This window comes from Perna viridis, chromosome 12 (assembly GCF_037379345.1).
Source record: "Perna viridis isolate PV_CMFRI_1.1 ecotype Kerala chromosome 12, ASM3737934v1, whole genome shotgun sequence".
In the NCBI taxonomy this organism is placed as follows: domain Eukaryota; kingdom Metazoa; phylum Mollusca; class Bivalvia; order Mytilida; family Mytilidae; genus Perna; species Perna viridis.
The window spans coordinates 24,251,683-24,272,404 of record NC_142456.1 but is presented as its reverse complement, the minus strand read 5'-3'; the positions used below and the strand labels follow the sequence as shown (position 1 = coordinate 24,272,404).

The following is a 20,722-nucleotide window of genomic DNA, read 5'->3' as shown; positions in this document are numbered from 1 at the left end:
TCCCAGAAGTACTATTCGCGATAATACTAAATAACAAATACCAAATAAGCCATTTTTTACTAAAGCATGAACAACCTATGGTCTTTGACAATGAAAAATATGTCCACTTAAGTGATTTTTTCGGTGGGGTAGGGGTACATTTTTCCCTTTACTACACATCCCTAAGTGTTATTGTAACTTTCTTGATACCATTGTAAACCTAATACACTGAGCTACATGTTGATACCCGAGTAAGTCAAATTACTTTGTTTTGTAGAAAGAAGAAGTTCGATAATAAAACACCTATAAAAATAGATTTTTGACTCAACGAGGTATAAAATTTGGCCAAGAAAAAAATATAAAAAAATGCTTCCGTATATTTTTCTCCTCATATACATGAACATGTAATCCATGTGACTTCTACCGGCAATTCTATTGCATAAAATTTAACAATTCTTAATTTACGTATAGGTAGGTGTAAGTTTTTGTAAGAATCAGGCAAAATGGGAAAAATCAAAAACAGTATAATTTCACTCAAGAATGTTTTCTCGAGTTGAAAAGACCATTGAGTTATGTAATCTCTGTATCACTGGATTAGGTCAAAATGATAGAAAAATACGTTTTTTTACAGAGTTATCTGCCCTTGAAATCTTCATTTTCATTGTAGTTCAATGAAAAAATAACTCAATTTACCAAGGTGAAATGGAAAATTTTGTCTCTTTTCCTTGATTCTGATGGTGCAAATAGTTGAATTGACCTTTCAAAATGGTGGATTTCTTTCATACCATGTTTCATCCACTGTCTGATTCTTAAAGTGACTGTCGCTTAGTAAATTCTTAAAGTGCATTTACCATGTATAAATTGAACTTCTTAGATCTTCTATCCCCAATGTAAGTTTAACGGTATACATGTGTGTATAATCAAACTGATTTATTTCTTAGATATACCTTCTTTATTCATAAATATCAAAGTACAAACTACTTGTACATATATATACTACCAAACATAACAACAGCAGTTGCCCAAATGTACACATCTAGACTTTCAGCCTGAACCTTAAATTGGCTTATAATCATGGCAATAGAATTAGCAATAAGGCATATTATTTGAATGTCCAAAACTGAATGAGCAAGATTTTTTTCTGAAGTAAAAGCAAGTATCCATCTCGATCTGTACATTCAGGCTACTGAGTATCACAGTCTTTAATGTAAGTACATGGAGCAAAAGAGACAGCGCATTGAAAGAATGAGTAGATTGTTAATATCTTATTTCAAATTTATCAACTTGTCGAATCTCGATTGGCGTGTGGCAAACCTATGTGATCTACTTAATGGTAGCCAGCAACCTTCCCGCCTTGTCCTTCAAAGTACATGAAATCCTGAAATGAAAACAAAACCATTGATGCGTGTATGTACATGTATTTTTAACCAACTTATTTTCACGTTTCAGGATATCAATTCGACTTCGCTATTATTCGATTTTGGTGATTAACACTCTGTTTAAATTGTACATGTATCTGTATCATGCACGAAACATTACATTCCCAAGAGAAAAGTTTTTAAATTGTTCCATAATGTAAGTTTTTTTCTAAAGTCTCCATATTATGACTTAAAATTGCCGCAGATTACTTTCTCGTGCACTTCATTTAAATGAATATGTACATGTAAATAAAAAAATAGAGCTAATTACCAGTCCATATAAAAATCAGACAGAAGGTGATTCATGCATGTCAAAACCCCACTGAATTCAGTTTTATTTCTTGTTCAGAGACAGTTACTGATCACATAATCAGTATTAGTTTTTCATTTGGTTGTTCCGCTTTTGAGATAAAAATTATATAGATTGTACATGAAATTTGCACTTGACAAGAGTTATCGTTCTTGATTTGACTTCATTTGGTTGATTTTTGTGGGAGATGAATGTATGATTTTCTAAAAAGTGCAGATTTTAATGCACAAAAGATTATCGTTATGTGAAAGTATAGCATAAGTAGACTGAAAACACATCGTTTGTTTCGTGGGTTTTTCTTAACCATGAATCACTTTACCATTGGCAGTGTCTGAATTTTAAATGGACTAGTATTTAATGTTTAAAATTAGCAAAGAGCGATTTTGGGATACAAAAATAGCTTCTGAAAGATTAAAAGATAGCAGTCAGTTCCTTATAACGGTTCTAAAACTTAACAGTGAGATATTATTTTGTCCTCCATATTTGATCAAGCCATGTTAAAAAAATATGTTTACAATGTGAACTTACGATTAGGAAAACAGCTCCTAGTACTGCAGCCTTGGCCTTGGCATCTAGGTTCATTGGGACTGAAAATACAGAACATTATACATTTAAAACCGTATTCTCGGCAAATTATTAATATACAATTGAAGAAGGTACAGCCGAGTAGCATCAAAAATAATATGTTCAATCAATTACCGAGAAATATTTGAGTTCATAAACAAAAATTAAAAAGATACATACATGTAAAGTGAAATTTGTGAATTTTGAAACTTTTTTTCAAAATCAAGACAAAGTACTTAAATTTGAATAAACAAAAACACAAAAACACGTAATTTGGTGAGCAGAACTTGCGTAAGAAGAGCAAGTTTTACATGTCAGTTTCTGCTACAGTTCTAACCTTTTAGGGGAACTGTCAAAAGAGCCGGCTCTAGGACAGCTCTAAAAGTGTCATAGAACAATTCTAGAGTCAGCTCTTATGACAGTTCTAATAGCAGAACCGACTCTACGAGAACGGTTCTACTAGTAGAACGTGCTCTGCTAGAACTGCCTGTTAGAAGAACTGTCCGGGAACTGTTCTCCTGACAATTCTAGGACAGTTTGGTGTGAGGTAAGAAATGATCTCATCTGTACTCTAACCTCTAGAACCCGGCACGTTGTCAAACTAGGAGCAATCCTTCGATGTGTTCATAGTACGGAATGTACATATTCTTAAATAATTTATCATTAAGGACTTTTGATTATACTAGAATTACTAATTTATCTGCACGACTACCAACTCTCAAACCACTGAACGTCGATAAATTACTTTAGAACTATTCCCACTGGGTCCTACAAATGTACATTTAATGATAACCAACGCATTTAGGGCCGCACCGTGTTCACATTTTAGCCATATACATATAGACTTGTGCTCATGTGCTAGAGAAGTGATACTAAATCAAGAAACGGTTATTGGTATGACTTACATTGAGCTCCGAATGTATTTGCATCTGTGAAAATCTCATTAAGCCCGGGCTTCTTCTTTATATTTCCCAAAACTTGTGTGTCGTCTGCTGAGTAAATCTTTAAACAGAAGAAAAATTATATCAACAATCATGAATTCATCTTTATTTGAATTGGAAAATAAAATTTATTATTTTTTAAATATTGTGATGAATACTTACTACAAGGATAAAACAAACCACTTATGGTAGATGTTATCGCAGTTCTTTCTCTTTTTATACTAAAAATGACATTTAATTTACAAGGTAAACGAAGATCATAACAAGTTTAAATGTGAATTTCATATGATGATGGATTCGTCTGATTCTAAGACCTGACTATGTACATGCGGATCTGAATATTTTTGTCTGAAAATATTAAAGCGGTCAAAAGCTTAAAAATAATTACCTGGAAAACGTCTTCACAGCATGGAAGACCCAGGACACAACAGGGGCCATGTACTCGGAGAATGATGTTCTGATCAGCATCTCTTATTGAAAAGTTAGGTGACCAGCCGCTGTACCTGATGACAAAAAAATAATTAATATTGTTTTATGATCATGTAGTCAACGTCATATTTGTTATGTTTATTTCTAAATCAAAGGGTTCAATAAAGGCATGACACTAGACAAGCAATAGACACTTACAATATCGGTACATCTGATCCAGGCTCAGTTTTTTAGTGGAGCCTTGAATTCGCATTGACTTTTTTTGTACGTGTTTTTGTTTTTGTTTTTCTTTGTTGTGTGTTTGTATTTTGTATGCTAATCGTTATCCTTGGATTATATTCTTTTTTTATTACTGTTTGAATCCTAGTTCTCTTGATTCCTTTTATTTACAGTAGTATTCCTGAACATCTTAAGAGATAATACAGGCTAAGTCACATAAATAAAAAAAAATACAATTTGTAGAAAACAATAGCTTTATGAGTTCGTATTGAACAGGAAACACAGTTGTACCTACTCCTGACGGACATATCCAATCACGTGACCAACTGGAGCTTCAACTGTTACTTCATGAGCACAACAGTCAGTTTTAGCACACCAACAGCATCCAGCGAAACATTTAAAGTCTCTTCTTAATCTTAGAACTTCCTGCAGAAAACCAAAGGCACAATATTGATAGATAGTTTTCTTGGAAAAATGTTATTACGATTGCAGTAAGCTTACTTATTTTAATACAGAAGATGAAGCTTATGCATTTTATTTTAAATGTTTATATTCGATTTTGTTTATATATTTTGTATTAATTGGAGATATTGGGTTATCTACAATACGAAAATCAACAACATGTTTTTTTTTTTATTTGATGCATTAGTATAGGTACACTACTTGAGACATTCAGGTTCCAGGCACGATACCTAAATACGCGCTGAACGCTAAAGCAAATGCACGTTAAAGGAACGCTCTTAGCGTGTGCTTAAACACACGATAGACGAAGAATGAAAAATATTAACACTAACAGTTAATGAAAGAAAGAAAAACAGAAAATATAATGAATAAACAAAAATACAAAAAATATATTAAATGATAAAAATATAAAAACAATAGCTCAAAAAGCAAATAATGAATAAAAATAAACGAACGCACGTATCGTGCGTTTATCGCGGGTAAATGCACGGACAGAAAAAAACCATGTGCAAACGCACGCGAGATAAACGATACATGAGAGTTAAAATGGGATTCGTGAATATTCCAAGACGTGTATGCGATTGAAAATAGAAATGTGCTTGGTCAAATATTATTCGAAAAGAAACTTATGAAATAAAGATAAATTGAAAATGAAACATAAACTTATATTAAACACTAGTATGAATAGAGGACGATTCAAATCACATTGATGTTTACATTAAAAGACCTGCAGACTAATGCTCGAAAATGACTCACAAACATATACAAAAAAAATTGATAAATATAGTTCAATACTTAAAGAAGACCAAAAAAACAATTTGTCTGTTTCCTACTATCCTACCTACTCTACTTTTGTGCCTACCATTAACATTTTATGACCATTTTGTCACAAGCATCGGTGAGGTTAGGATTATCAAATATTTTCTCTATTTTAACCGTGTAATTAAAATAATAATAATAATTTTTACCCCGATTTTTTGGGATGTTCGTGGCGCTCTTTTCTTTGTGTGTGTGTATTTATTTATTTTATTTTATTTATTTATTCTTTTTTTTTTGTTATTGTCATTTCATAGAAATGTCTGTTCTCAAATGTGGATTATCCTTTTTTTTTAAATTACCATTTTCTAAATACTCACAGCATTCATATTGTCAGTAATATGTATTTCAAATCCTCTTTGTGGTCCACAAAGCTGTCTCATACACATGCCAGATTCTGAAAACAAATAAATGAATATCTCTTACATCTACATATATATCTCAAATATATATTCTAAGAGTTTTCGGTACCTTCCTCGAATTCATAAGACAAGTTATTTTTAATATTAAGCTCGTTCTAACGCGTTACTTTGTCGTTATGACTAGTTACTTAGTTGTCTTTTCTAGTAATTTAGTCGTTATAACTAGCTATCTAGTCGTTATAACGACTTACTTATTTGTTTAAATTAGTTACTTAGTCGTTATAACTAGCCACGTAGTCTTTTTACAGTAACTAGTTACTTAGTTGTTATCACTAGTTACTTAGCCGTCATAACTATCTTCTTAGTCGTCATAGCTAGGTACTAAGTCGGTATATATAAGCAATTTCTTAGTTGTTATTGCGAGTAAGTTTTGTCGTTAGAACGAATAACAAGATGATAAGAAAATCCCTATTTTCGGTTTTATCATGAATGATAGTGGAACCGTTTGGTACAACCAACAACCGTGTGTATATTTCAACGAATACTGTTCTTCATTGACTAACGTTCGAATATTTAAGCCTAAATTTGATAAAAACTGCCAATACAATGCACAATACATAAGAGCGCCAATACGGGATCTAGCCGTCCAATACAGGATTTAGCCGTTTAATACAGGATTTAGCCGTCCATTAGGGCTTTTACCCGTCCAATACGTCATTATATTGGACTGGTTAAAATCCATATTGGCCTAGCGTAGTGGACTAGTCAGTCAATAAAGGTATAATTGCGTAAGGTTATCCATGTTGGCTGAGGTATTGATCCTCGGCTAGAAATATTGGACTTCGGCTACGCCTTAGTTCAATATGGCTAGCCTCGGACCAATAACTAAGCCAATATGGAAAGCCTTACGCAATAATACTATAATAACGTACCTTCAGCAGCAAAATATATTTGTTGGTTTGCAGTGTTTAGGAGCTGGTACTTGTTTGCTTGTTCCCAACCAGTAAAGGCTACAAAAAGAAAAACAAAAACAAAATGATAGTACAATTATAATGAAATAACAAAACACACATTTAAGGGTACTAAGTTTTGTAAAAATCAGGCAAAATGGAGAAAAAAATCAGAAACATGCATGACCAAAACCCACCAATCTAACAATTTTATTTTACTCAGGATAATTTCTCTATGTGAAAAGACCACAATTTGATCTTTAACTATATTACTGGATTTGTCCAGAAATTATATTAGAAAAAAAGAGTCTTTTTACAGAGTTATTTGCCCTTGAAATGTTCATTTTCAGTGCATTTCAAGGAAATTATAGCAAAATGATATGGAAAATCCTGTCTTTTCAACTTGATTGTGACTGAATGAATTACACTTTAAAAATAGTGGGGTTTTTTTCATGGTATTATCGTGTTTCGTCCACTGCCCGGTTCTTACAGAGACTTATACTTAATGTTCAATCACATGATATTTGTTTACTGACATTACTAGTGCTGCAAGATTTACCCAAAAAAATCAAACGAATTAAGGAGCGATGGTATTAAAAATGTTACAAAATGTTGTACTCTATATGTACATTCATACCTGTGTAATTACGTGGGGTAGTTTTCTAAGTATCAAGATGCATCAGAATAATGCATTCGTAAACGTTTGGTTAACTGGCCATGTATGTAACAAGAAAGCTTAAAATATCAATGCAAAAAAAAAAACAACAACAACAACACAGGAATTAAATATAAAGATTTCACATTTTTCTACATGTAAGTTAGAAAACTCTTATTTTTTTTTTAATAAATAAATTTAAATAAACAGAATAAATAATAAAGTCATAAAATAAATATTGTGACATTTAATTGACATCGATTTTCATAGTTATCTTCCTTCAGATCTGGTAGTTTTACTATAGTTAAGAAGAAAATTGTAAACAAGCTCCCTAAAAGATACCGCCGCTCCCCACCGAGTAACGAAATCGTTCAAATATAAACAAAGTCGTCAAACATGAGGTTGATGTCGGCTCAGTCGGAAACTGAACCGCACGGTATGGCATATCAACAGGTATATAAAGAATATGTCCAAATATTTAGTAGCAGTATTTGCTGAGAAAGCAGGCAAGAACAAGTTGTGAAGAGACGAATTGACGGACACCATTATTACTATAAATATCCCACAAAGCTTGGATATTACATGTATAAAACAATATAAAACAAGGATTCTACCTTCTATGAGGTCAACCTGTTGTTTAATGACGACATGGTCAATCTGTGAGAGATATTCTAGACCTTGTGGACAACCTGCTATGGTTCCTGGAGCTGGCGCCCATTGCATCTGCTGTGGTATACCTGAAAAAGAGACAGTCGTTGCTTTATTAATACATTTACACAGCAGGGGAGTGTGAAAGTATTATGAAAAAGGGTAGTAAAAGGCTTTGATATGTTCACGATCATAATTATTCACCCCTTTGCACAAAATTAAACACATTTTCAAAAAGGGACATCCCGCACACCCTACCTCCCAAAAAAAAACTTATAGTCCGCCACTGGGTTGTACATAAAAAATCTGTACCATCTTTGTTTTAATTGGATCTTACTTATACAGTGAATGTTCACATAAACGATCCATCCCCTTCACACAGGTTCAAAGCTTTATATCATAAGCTAGCGGCATGATATGTCATAGGTCTGTGACGATATCTTTTGTTTAATATGACCTAGGGTAAGGGACACAACCCTTAAAATAATTGGAACGTTTGTATTCAGCATTTTTAATTACGTCAATCTTAAGTAAGCATCTAATTAACTTGGATTGACTTTATTCTGCTTCAAACAAAAGCTTGAGAGGTTTTGGTTAAATTGAGTATGATGCAAACATGTCACTGATTTCATGAGTTATGTCCCTTACCCTAGGTCTACCTCCTTAACGGGAGAGTATATTCCAATCAACACAAAAATTATACTTTCAAAGCCTGGCTAGACTCATCAATGACCTATATTTACAAACTTGTTAAGCCATGGGAACTAACTTGCAATAAAATACTGCATGACCTCTGCTATAATGCAGGATACACGTACAAGTTTGTCATGTCACATATACATGTACATGAAATAAACTGCAAAATACATTATAGAATAACGTGCACACGGGTGCATTATACATTGTACATGTAGTGGAATATATCCGTATATATGTGCACTGTTCAGTGTACATACACATGTATTTGAATACATGACGAAGTTTTATAGTACAATGCATGACTTTTGAACTCATAAGTTTTTGCCCATAAAATTATGTAATATACATGTATATGCAATAAATCAAATCCTAATAGTATCACTGTGAAGATTGCCTTATAGTAAGGTGTACATAAGATATGCATTGTACATTGTACATGTTTGCTAAAATGCTTTGATTTCAAAGTATACAATGAATGTGTATGATTGTGCTTAGCTTCTTTTGATATCTTTATCCTTGACTGTCACGTGTTGTGCAAGGAACAGCCAGAAGACTTTTCATTGGCGTTGGGGTTTCCGTATAAATAAAACTAGACCATATTTTGCTGGTTCTTCCTAACCCTTATCTCTCCCTTTAAGGCTTTATTTTGAACATTTCTGTGCGTTTTGTTTTCTCCATTTATCTAATTATGTCCATATTTTTACACAAATAAAACAAAATGGCTACTCCTTAATGTCAGTCTTTGTAAGAATCATGCAGTGGGTGAAACATGGTATAAAAACCGCCATTTTGAAGTTTAATTTGACTATTTGCACCATCGGAATCAAGGGAAAAGGTCAAGGTTTTCCATATCATTTTGCTAAATTGAGTTATAATTTAATTGAAATGCAATGGAAATGACCATTTTAAAATAATTGTATTGTTACATGAAGAAAGCATCATTAAGTGAAATTGTATTGTAAGATCGGTCGGGTTTTGATATGCATGTTTCTGATTTTTCTTATTTTACCTGACTGTTACAAAAACATACACTACGTCTTAATAACTACAGTTAGGTGAAATATTAAATATCCTTAATGTCCTGATTATACAATGGGTATAAAGCTCTTTAATCTATCCCTTTAAATAAATAGATTTCGATTTTATATGAGAGACAACAATATTTACTCCGTCGCTAAGGTAAACAACTGACCTACTGTTCCTGGAGGTGGTGGTATTGGTTGAGAGGTATATGCTGGTGGTTTTCCGTCTTGTGGAGCAACTATAAATATAAAAGATAATATGCATGTGTATTCGATGTTATTTCAAACAAACCAAAGTATTTTTTCACCATTTTTTGTCAAGGAAGTCTATTTATAGACTACATTTCTACATATAAATACCAAAATAACACTACGCGGGTTTTTCACTTTGAAAGTTTACGTAAAAATATCGCTCCGCCGCCGATCATACTCCTTGTGAAATATACGATGTCTACTTAACGTACGACATGGTCGTATAACATTTATTAAAGATATTTAATATGACTGTGTTGAACTACATATTTCAATGATTATATGATATTAACTATTTAAACTTTGACGCAGAGAGCTGGACTATTTTGTCAAATTGACCCGAACATTCGTATAGAGAAAAGCTCAATCGAGATTTTCCAATTTATTTCTCTCAACCCGATCCTGTTAATGAGGGTGTCGGGAGCTTCTAATGACGGATTTTCGGAGCTGCAATGTACACTTTTTGTGTTGTAAGTATAGATTACAGTGGCGAATCCATGGGAATAGGGTGAATAGGGTTGGTACCCCTCCTTTTAATTGGAAAATTGCATGTGTGTATAATTTGATCCCAGGAATTTACCATCTGTACATAAAATGCACTGTGTACATGTATGTTGATTACTACATGTACATGTACGTAAATAAAATAGTAAACATACATGTACACATACATACATGTAGCATATACACCGCTGAGTATCAAGAAATCATACTAAATAACTAATTTGCTGGATTACCATTGTATCACACTTCTTTCTGAGTGTTTTTCATGATTTAACACGCACAATTTTTCAACAATTATTAAAAATTGCAATTTTCAAATTTCTATGCGGGAGCATGTGAATTTACATTGTAACATTTTGCATATATCAGGCATTGTTATGATTTTTTCCCTTGATTTCTTTTTAGTGGCTATCACTAAAAAGTTTCACTAGATAAAGTGAGAAGAAAGCATCATTTACTAAAAAAAAAACTATACAAACATGAAGCCTGGTTTCTTAGCACTTATATATTTGCAAAACATAGGAGTTACTTGTATTGTAATCTTATACATATTTGTGAAACAATCATGCAGAAAAAATGGAAGAATTTGCACATACATTATTGAAGGCAGACAGGTATAAAACACTCAGCTTAAGCACAATAGTGATTCATCATCAAAAAGAGGCACTCATGGGGTATGGGTTCACTAGTAACTTTTTTTGTTTTGGAGAGAAAAAAAGATGGATTTATACTTAAGGTGCCTTTGCGATAAAGACATTATATTCCCTGTATTCACAACATCTCTATATCATTGGCTTTCCAACTTAATTGGAATCTTAAATTGTTCAAATCTATGAGCTGCAAAGTTGTTTTATTTAAAGATTTTTAAATTGCATAGTAGTTTTTAGAACAAGAGTTTGCGTCCTTGTTTGAATTGAAAAATTCCTAAAGAAAGGTAATCATTTCTTGTCAATATGTGCACAGTTTCGACGAGTTAAACACGGGCCCTAATCTAGATAACAATGGCAAGGACAATTTTATTTTTAATTTATTACCAAAAAAAATCCACATCAAAGTGAGCACAAATAAAGAGAAGATTTTCGCTCATTTCTCCCTTGAAATTAGGCCCTTGTTCAACTTCCTCCAGTCTGCGGGATTCATTTCTACTTCATGCATCTCCAAACCTGCGGTAAATTTTAAAGTGTGGTTCCATTCGTGCTTTGAAAATCCGTCTAATATTGATAATCAGGGCTTCTCAATGGAATTCATGTTTTGTAAGAAATGCTAATTTAAATGTCAAGTGCTAAGAAATTTGAAGACATAAACATACGTGTACAGCCAGGAAACTGTATGTGTATGCATGGTTTATTATATTTGATACATGTACATTGTACATGTTTATGTGTACAAAATACATGCAATTTTGCTAAACAATTAAAACTATTAGCAGGTTTGGACAGTATCACACTGAGTACGTAAATTTTTAATGACATGTCGAGTAAGTCACATTGTTCTTGTACAATGGAAAGCCAATCTCTGATATCGATTGATCCATTTTCACTTTTATAAAACCTATTAGAGTTAATACAATAAAAGTCAACAGAAGTTAAAAGGGCAACACTATTACACAGTATAATAGTGTTTATATCATCTATACATGTAACGACACTCATTAAATGTCTGAAAGCACAAATACACAAAATGAAGGTTAAACTTTGCACTATTGGCTCGTTATAAAAAAGAGTGAAATATTCATCGGTCATTTCATTGCAGTCGCGTGCTGATAAAGCTGCATTGTACGTAACCAGTTTTTTTTTTGATCAATCTTCTCAGAATATCTTGATGGATTTACTTGCACCACAAATTGTATCAATGTACAACATTTGTTATTTCGTTCTTCTCTTACATATCCTAAACCATTTGGGACTTTCTTTTAATTTATTAAATATTGAATTTAGTCGTATATCACATGGATTACATTTGTATTAATATTTTAAATTAATATAATTAATATATTCACATGCACTATAGAATAATACAACTGCATCTTGGAAATATTTCGTAGAATATCACCATTATATAGATTTTCAGGTTAACGAAGTAAAAAATGGATGGTACAAATAACTCATACATGTATATGTTGTATATTGAACAACGTGACAAGAATAAAATGCATGATACGAATCACGTCATAATCATTGTAATTTTGATACTTTGCAAAAAATGGACATTTAAGAAAGTATGTATGCTCTGTAGAGTTTCTTTTATGTACTTTATATAACATCAACTTCAAATACTTCGTCTGTCAGTCATTGGAGGTTCATAGACTACTACATAGAATTTTAAACATTATACAATGTGCCGATCAAAAATCATCTTGCATACATGTAATTTACATAACACGTTTCATCAAAATGGAAAAGTCTTACCACTCATGTTTACTGTTTTGATTGAAGCAACCTCTCAAGATTCCGAATGTCTATAAAGTCCTGTCAACTTGTTCTTTCTAATTAATATGAAACCTGTTTGCTTTAGTTACAGAACCAAAACACAGCGGCTATTGGATATTTTCCACGGAATAACAATAAAAGCACTGACCGTTACATGTATATTTAATGCCGGTCAATAATTAGGTTGAGGGGTTGAATTATGTGTTCAGAGATTAAATTAGAACGAATTAAATTGTCCTTTCAAGGGATTAAAAATTCCGAAATATGTTCAACATTATAATTACTAGTATTTCACTTTTGTGTGACGTGTAAATACATGTACATGACATGTCATAATTGGTCTTATTGTGGAATTCATTAATCGATTTTCAATTAGTATTTTATTTATTGCTACAAATCTGATGAGGTCAGTCATTTGATGTGTTAAAAACAATTCTTTAATTAAGATCGAAACTGCCGTATTTCAGTTGCGGATCCAGAATTACAGGTTATGGGGCGTAAATAAAATGAAAAGCCGAACGAAGCGAGGCAAGATTTTTTTTTTTTTTGGGGGGGGGGGGTATGTAAAAAAATCCAGATTTCATACCAAAAAATCCCAATTTTAAGGGGGACTCGGGACCGATGCGCCCGCCTTTACCCTGCCTGGTTTTAATTTAAAATTTATAAACCTACTTGTACATGCAAGAGTAACCTACTTCTGACTGGTTGAATTATTCTTTGTTAAGCCGTAGAATAATATTATTTAAATATATGTACATGTAAGAGATAACTTAGTACGAAATGGTTGCGTGGGTAGACGATTAATACTAACACCTTAATTGTTTACATATAACCGAGATCAAGTACGTTGGATATTTTTTTCACCGTTTGGTATTCAGTTTGATATTGAAAAGTTTGAATGTCGAATATCGAACATCGAATATCCAACGTACTTGATCTCGGTTTACCTGTACTGCACCCATATGCATTGTATTACACTGAACAAGATGGCATGGTTTAGCATCGTTAAGCAGCAGTATTTTTAAGAATCATGCAAATTCTGTGAAATGTGATACACCTAAACAGACTGTACATATGTTTATTTTTGTTTTTAAGTTGTTTTATGGGTCTGTACGATGAAATGTATAGTTATTCATTCCAATCTCTCTGCTCTTAGGAGATAATCCGCACTGAAAATCCAATAGTTTCTATTGTATATTAGTGTCATTTTTACAGAGTTATCTCCCTTAATTTTGAATTCTGCTGTACATTCTATATATTTTTATCTCCCGTAAACAAGGGTTTTATGTTACTTTCTGTTTACTATGATATTTGAAACAAAATATTAAACATAGAAATATGTAGGCTTTCTAACCATTAATTCCATTTTGTATCATGATTCTTATGTGGAGTGCTACTTAAAATGTGTCTTTTAGACGTTCATACGTAACAAGAGGCCCCGTGCAGGTCCGGGTGTTAAAAGAATTGGCCTGCAGCAGCTCTAAGCTTGTCGTACAAGGCGACTAAATAGTGCTCAGAACCCTAGCCGGGGGCTAGGCGCTCTGCCCACAGAGCAACTGGGATGTGTGCCCCAGGTGGTGGAATTGGGAACCCCTGGCGTGTTACATGCTGGGGTTGTCAGGCTATAATACGGAAAACCTGACCGCAAACCATAGTGGTGCACCGTGTTGGAAAAGATGCCACGTTCCTCGCACATTAAAGAACCCTGCTGTGGTATTCGATAGGAGTAGGAACCTTTGCGCTCCGCCTCAGGAGGCTAAATTGCCCGACCTTACCCATCCCCCCTTTTTCCAGTGGCAGTCAAAATTTGTCGACCCTTTTATCCTTGTGACCCATCCTTTTTTTTCATTTCATGTTCGTTTTATCATCCATTTCATGTTCATTGTCTGAATATAGCTGAAATATTGCTGCTCGGACGTTAAACCCCAACAAACAAACAAACAAACGTAAAAAGAGTAATATTATAAAGGCTAGTATATACAGATGTTATGATCTATGATATATATCGCACCATTTGAGATGGATGAAGCCCCCTCACATACTGTATCACCACTTTACATACAAATGTACATGTATGGGTAAACCACCTCACATACTGAATAACCACTTTACACATGGATAAACCCCTTACATACATGTAGTGTATCACCACTTTACGTATGGTTGCTCCCTCACAAACATGTACTGCATCATTACTTTACACATGGGTAAAGGCCATCACACACATGTACATGTATTGTATCACCAATTTACTCATGGGTAAACACCCTTAAATACATTTACTGCATCACACTTTACATATATTTGTGTGGGTAAACCTCTTACATGCACTGCATCACCACTCACAAATGGGTAAACGTCATCACACACATGTACACATACTGCATTATCACTTTACACATGGGTAAACGCCATCACACCCATGTACACGTACTGCATCATCACTTTACACATGAGTAAACACACTCACATACATGCACTACATCACCACTTTACACATGGGTAAACACACTCACATACATGTACTGCATTACCACTTTACACATGGGTAAACACACTCACATACATGCACTGCATCACCACTTTACACAGGGTAAACACACTCACATGCATGCACTGCATCACCACTATACACATGGGTTAACCCTGGCCATCACCATTCGACAATAATATCTGACACGAATTTTGCAATACTACATGTAAATCAAATTAGCTTCCAGTGGCGGATCCAGGAGTTGTAGGGGGTTGGCACATACCTTTATATCGGAAAATTTGTCATTTTCATGTGTAAAATTGACAAAAATGGTAAATAATTTCCTAGCACCCCCTTTTTCTGAGGAACCTGACTGGCACATCTCCTTTTAAAAGTGTCTGGATTCTCTCCTAGCTTCATAGAAAACGGTACCGTAATAAATACATGGTGCTTGGTATTTTGTTCACTGAAACGTACTAACAAGTAAATGATATAATTAGGCATTTTAAAAAAAAATACGTCACGAATCAATGATATATTTGCTTGATTGGGAAACACCCGGAAAATAGGTGTAACAACATTAATTTGTGAAAAAATGAACTTTCCTGCTATGAGATATGACTCATCGATTATCGAAAGTAAGAAATAGCGTTTTAAAAACATTTTTACCAAAAACTCAAAACAAAAAAATATTCCCGGTGTCATATGATATTTTGACCCCTGCGAAATATTGACCCCGGGGTTAAAATATTATAGCGAAATTTTGACCCCGTGATGATAATTTGACCCCCCCCCCAATTACAAGTTGAAGAAAACAAAGGGGTAAAAATATCACAACAGGGGGGTTGAAATATCATAACAAGGGGTTAATTTATTACAGGAGGGGGTTAAAATAGAGCAACAGGGGGGTTAAAATACATTGACCAACCTTCATTTGCGCTTTTATTTTTTAATACAGTTTCTATGAGGCTTACTGAAGGATTTTCATTAAAAATATATTTGGGATCTGCTTTGTATCTTGAAGTATTATTTAACTGGTTATAGTGTAAAAATTCTGGCGGGAAATTTTGCCTTATGTTTTCTGTAGTAGAACATTACCAAATCTTAAAAGTTTTTATATCTCCAGTGAACTACTTTAATTTGCACTTACAAACCTAACAGAATTTCTATAGGGCTAAATTTCCAATAAAAAATATTTGTAATCAAGAAAGGCATGCATCACTAATTATGAGCCTCTGTCTGGTTTTTATGCAGACCTGTACTTAAAAATCGCTATCTTTATGACGTTTTTAACTACTTTTAGCCCTTTGGCACCTTATTGTCAAGGATAAGAGAAATAACCCTGCAAAATTAACATTAAGGTAGTTATTTGGAAACTTGTAGTTCAATGTCATTGAAATCTATTAACTTTTCTGCACGACATTGGGAACACCAGGAAAATGCTCATTGCAGGCCCATTTTTGTTTTCTATTTCAAATGGTTTAAGTCATAATCCTACCTTCAACCATAGCCATCCTTTCGTGGTATGAATCCTTTTGTACAATTTCATTGGCACCCACACATTTTTACAAAACTTTGAACTTTGTCACATATCATTGTGAAGACACCAGAAAAAAAACTGATCTAGACCTTTTTTAGCCCCTAACTCCCAAATTGTTCAAATCATAACCCTCAGAATCAATCCCAGCTTTACTGTTGTGGTATGACATCTTTTGGTACTAATTCATTGTGAACTATTCACTTATTTCCAAGTTAACTGTCTCAACACAAAATGCAAGTAGATGTTAGAAATAACATATTTATAGAAAGTTTAAGAAACAAAATCTTTGACCCCTTACTGAGAAGTTGACATTTTTAGCTAACGTGGCCTAAAATGCCGTAATAGCTATTGCTATCACTTTGCGTCCATCGTTGTCGTCTGTTGTCCTTTGTTGTTGTGTCGTAAACAATTTTTTCAAAGTTTTTATTTTTCCACTTTATACACTGCACTTCCACATAATCTCATAAATATATTTGTTCCAATACTTTTGGATCATTTTTAGTAACGAAAAACATGAAAACTACTTCTTTTGAAACGCTTACAGCACTCGAGTTCCTGTTAGACAATGTTTTCATACTTAATGGCGAAACCGTTTATTGTTAAGTTATTGGAATTCCCATGGGGACCAATTGTGCACCACTTATTCGTCAAAGGTCCATCCCATCATGAAGAACTATTCTACTCCCTGCCGGACTTGAGCGTAACTCAGCTGTTTTTGTGGTATTCGCATAATTCGGCCATTTTACCATAATGGCTTATTTTTAGTACTACGGCCATGTGTTTGGCAAGATCAAAAACACACACACACACACAGATTGTTAAAGATGCTGTACCGAAAATGCCTGCCAAGTTTTGTTTCAATCCACCCAGTAGTTTCATAGGATAAGATTTTCAGTAAAAAATGTAAAAAATCAAATTCTTTTCAGGACCCATAATTCAACCATCCATCAACAGATCTTTCTAAAAATATTGGCATAGGTCCATCCCATCATACTAAACAATTTTATCCACTGGCAGATTTTACATGTAGCTGAATCCAATTATTTTCGAGTTATTTGCAAAAATCCTTTGAGGTGAGCTCAAAAGTTGATTTTTTGGGCATGGTCCCTTTGACCCCTTTATATTCATAAAAAAATTAAGAGATATCTGATATCTGAATTTTCAAGAGGAAAATAATATTAAATTTTCTTTTAAATCTAACCAAAATTTTTACGGGGGCATGGTCCCCATTGGTCCTTATTTGAACAATGTAAGAGATATCTGAAATCTGATTAAAAATACAAGCAGGGATTATAATGAGAAATCAATAAAAAAAAAGCAAAGTTGATTTTTTTGGGGTGGCCCTTATTGTTCGAAAAAACATAAGAGATATCCAAAATTAAAAAGCGCAGGCAGGAATTTTCATCTGGAATAAAAAAAAAATAAAAAAAATCGGAAATTAAAAATTCAAAAACCTTAATTTTTTTTTGGGTGCGGCCCTTTGACCCCAGCCAGGGCTTTTCTTAAGGAATGAAAGAAAAAAAACATTATTCCAAAATAAACAAGAGGCTCCCAGGAACCTGAATCGCTCACTTGGTTGCAATTCAAAGGCAATAAGTTTTAACCCCAACTGTTATGACTTTTTAACCCCTCTACTGCGATATTTTAACCCCCTCCTGCGATAAATTAACCCCCCATTTGTGATATTTTAACCCTCTGCTGCAATATTTTAATCATTCTGTTGCTATATTTTAACTCCTTCCTGCGATAAATTAACTCCCACTGTTATGACTTTTTAACCCCACTACTGCGATACTTTAACCACCTCCTGCGATAAATTACCCCCCCCCCATTTGTGATATTTTAACCCCCTGCTGCAATATTTTAATCCCTCTGTTGCCATACTTTAACCCCCTCCTGCGATAAATTAACCCCCTTTTTATGATATTTTAACCCCCCTGCTGCGATAAATTAATCCCAACAGTTATTACTTTTTAAACCTTCTACTGTGATATTTTAACCCCCACATGCGATAAATTAACCCCCCTTTTATGAAATTTCAACCCTCCTCCTGCGATATTTTAACCCCCTACTCCGATAAATTAACCCCCCTTTTATGAAATTTCACCCCTCTTCCTGCGATATTTTACCCCCCTACTCCGATAAATTAACCCCCCTTTTATGAAATTTCAACCCTCCTCCTGCGATATTTTAACCCCCCCTACTCCGATAAATTAACCCCCCTGTTATAAAATTTTAACCCCACTGCTGCAATGAATTACCCACCACCATGTTATTATATTTTAACCCCCAGCTGTGATAAATGAACCCCCTGTTATGATTTTTTAACACCCTGCTGCGATAAATTAAACCCCCTGTTATATTTTAACCCCCGTTGCTATATTTTAAACCCCTGCTGGGATAAATTAACCCCCCCCCCCTTTTATGATATAACCCCTCTGCTTCAATGAATTACACCCACCCTGTCATTATATTTTAATCCCCTGCTGCGATATTTTAATCTCCAGCTGTGATAAATTAACCCCCCTGTTATGATATTTTAACCCCCTGCTGCGATAAATTAACCCCCACTGTTATGACTTTTTAACCCGTCTACTGTGATATTTGAACCCCCTGCTGCGATATTCTGGCCCCCTGTTGTGATATATTAATCCCCCTCTGTGATAAAATATCCCCCTGTAGTAGAGTTATGTTAACATAACTCCGGTGGTCAAAATTTCATATGATATATTGACACCAGGGTTAAGGTAATCATTATATAATATTTTAATCCCGGGGTCAATATTTCAAGGGGGTCAAAATATCATACGACACCGGGTCAGACTCGAACCAAAAACCTTTGCAGTTAAACTAATGCAGTGTACGACTGTCAATTTAGTTGGGCTACAAAGACGATGATAGTGTTTTGACTTTACCTCGCAGTTATCCCGTTTCATGCTGAAAGTTTTTATTTCTTTTTTGTGAAGTAAAGACATTATTATTGTGTTTATACTGCAATAAAAAATATATTTTCATGAACGGGGAATGTTGTTCCCAATATGAATTATATCTTAATGTGTTCCCTGTGTGCCGCTTCCTGTATGGGTGGAATTAAAATATAGGCCGTGCCTATTTTGCCGGATCCGGTAAATTCGCATATTTCTTGTCATCTAGCTATTTTGCCTGATCCGGCAAAATGGCTTATATAATGTTATTTGGCTATTTTGCTGTGAATAATTAACAAAAATACAAGACTTCATACATACAAAACTTTATAAACATAAAAGAGATTATTAAACTGGAGATATGATGTAGAATGAAATTTTATAAAAAGTTATAAAATTTTGAATGAAAAGTATAAAAAAAAAATAACACATAAATTAAAGTATAATAGGAATTCTAATCATTAGAAATTTACAGATTTACTGTCATAAAAAAGGTTAAATACGTTAAAATTTTAGATAAAAAATTCTAAAATTTTACACATAAATTAAAGTAAAATAGAAATTCTAATATACAAAAATTGACACAGACTTCTTTACATAAAAATACAAATATTAAATACGTTGGGGTTTAACGCCCGAGCAGCAATATTTCAGCTATATCCAGGCGATGAACATGAAATGGATGATAAAATGAACATGAAATGATGATGAAATGAAAAGGGATGGGACACAATGATAATGGGGTTGACAAATTTTGATTGTCACTGGAAATATGGAGAAGTGGGTAGGGTCGGACAATTTAGCCTCCTGTCGCGGAGCCCAATGGTTCCAATTAACTCCGATAGAAAACCCCAGAAAGTATTGGACATTTATAGACTGTAAAACTTACGTTATATGTACATAATATACACATTGTTTATTAATGAAATGAATGAGATATTTTATAGTTATTTGTTATTTGAATAGCATAAACATGTTTTAATATTTTCAATAGATACATGTACAATTATGTGGCATCTTTCCCAACACGTTCCACCACTATGATTTGCGGTCAGGTTTTCCGTATAACGACCCCAGCATGTAACATACCAGGGGTACCCCATTCCACCACATGGGGCACAAAACC

The 20,722-nt window shown here is 33.7% G+C and overlaps 1 protein-coding gene across 1 annotated transcript; it reads right to left on the bottom strand.

The window, feature by feature from the left end:
• Positions 1–921: 921 nt before the first annotated feature.
• LOC148601769 (phospholipid scramblase 1-like) lies at positions 922–16,646 on the bottom strand. Its single transcript, XM_088554427.1, has 10 exons — positions 16,631–16,646; positions 9,645–9,713; positions 7,720–7,842; positions 6,433–6,510; positions 5,459–5,535; positions 4,156–4,286; positions 3,601–3,715; positions 3,177–3,273; positions 2,236–2,294; positions 922–1,357 (listed from the first exon to the last, which is right to left on the bottom strand). The coding sequence occupies exons 1-10, from the start codon at positions 16,644–16,646 to the stop codon at positions 1,307–1,309; spliced, it is 816 nt and encodes a 271-aa protein (XP_088410553.1). The 3' UTR covers positions 922–1,306.
• Between the last annotated feature and the right edge of the window lie 4,076 nt (positions 16,647–20,722).

Excerpts from the sequence above, each read along its gene's own strand:
- LOC148601769 (XM_088554427.1), bottom strand. Across the intron at positions 4,287-5,458 it reads TTACTGACAATATGAATGCT|GAAGTTCTAAGATTAAGAAG; the intron begins GTGAGTATTTAG and ends GGTTTTCTGCAG. Across the intron at positions 3,274-3,600 it reads GCTGTGAAGACGTTTTCCAG|ATTTACTCAGCAGACGACAC; the intron begins GTAATTATTTTT and ends TTCTGTTTAAAG.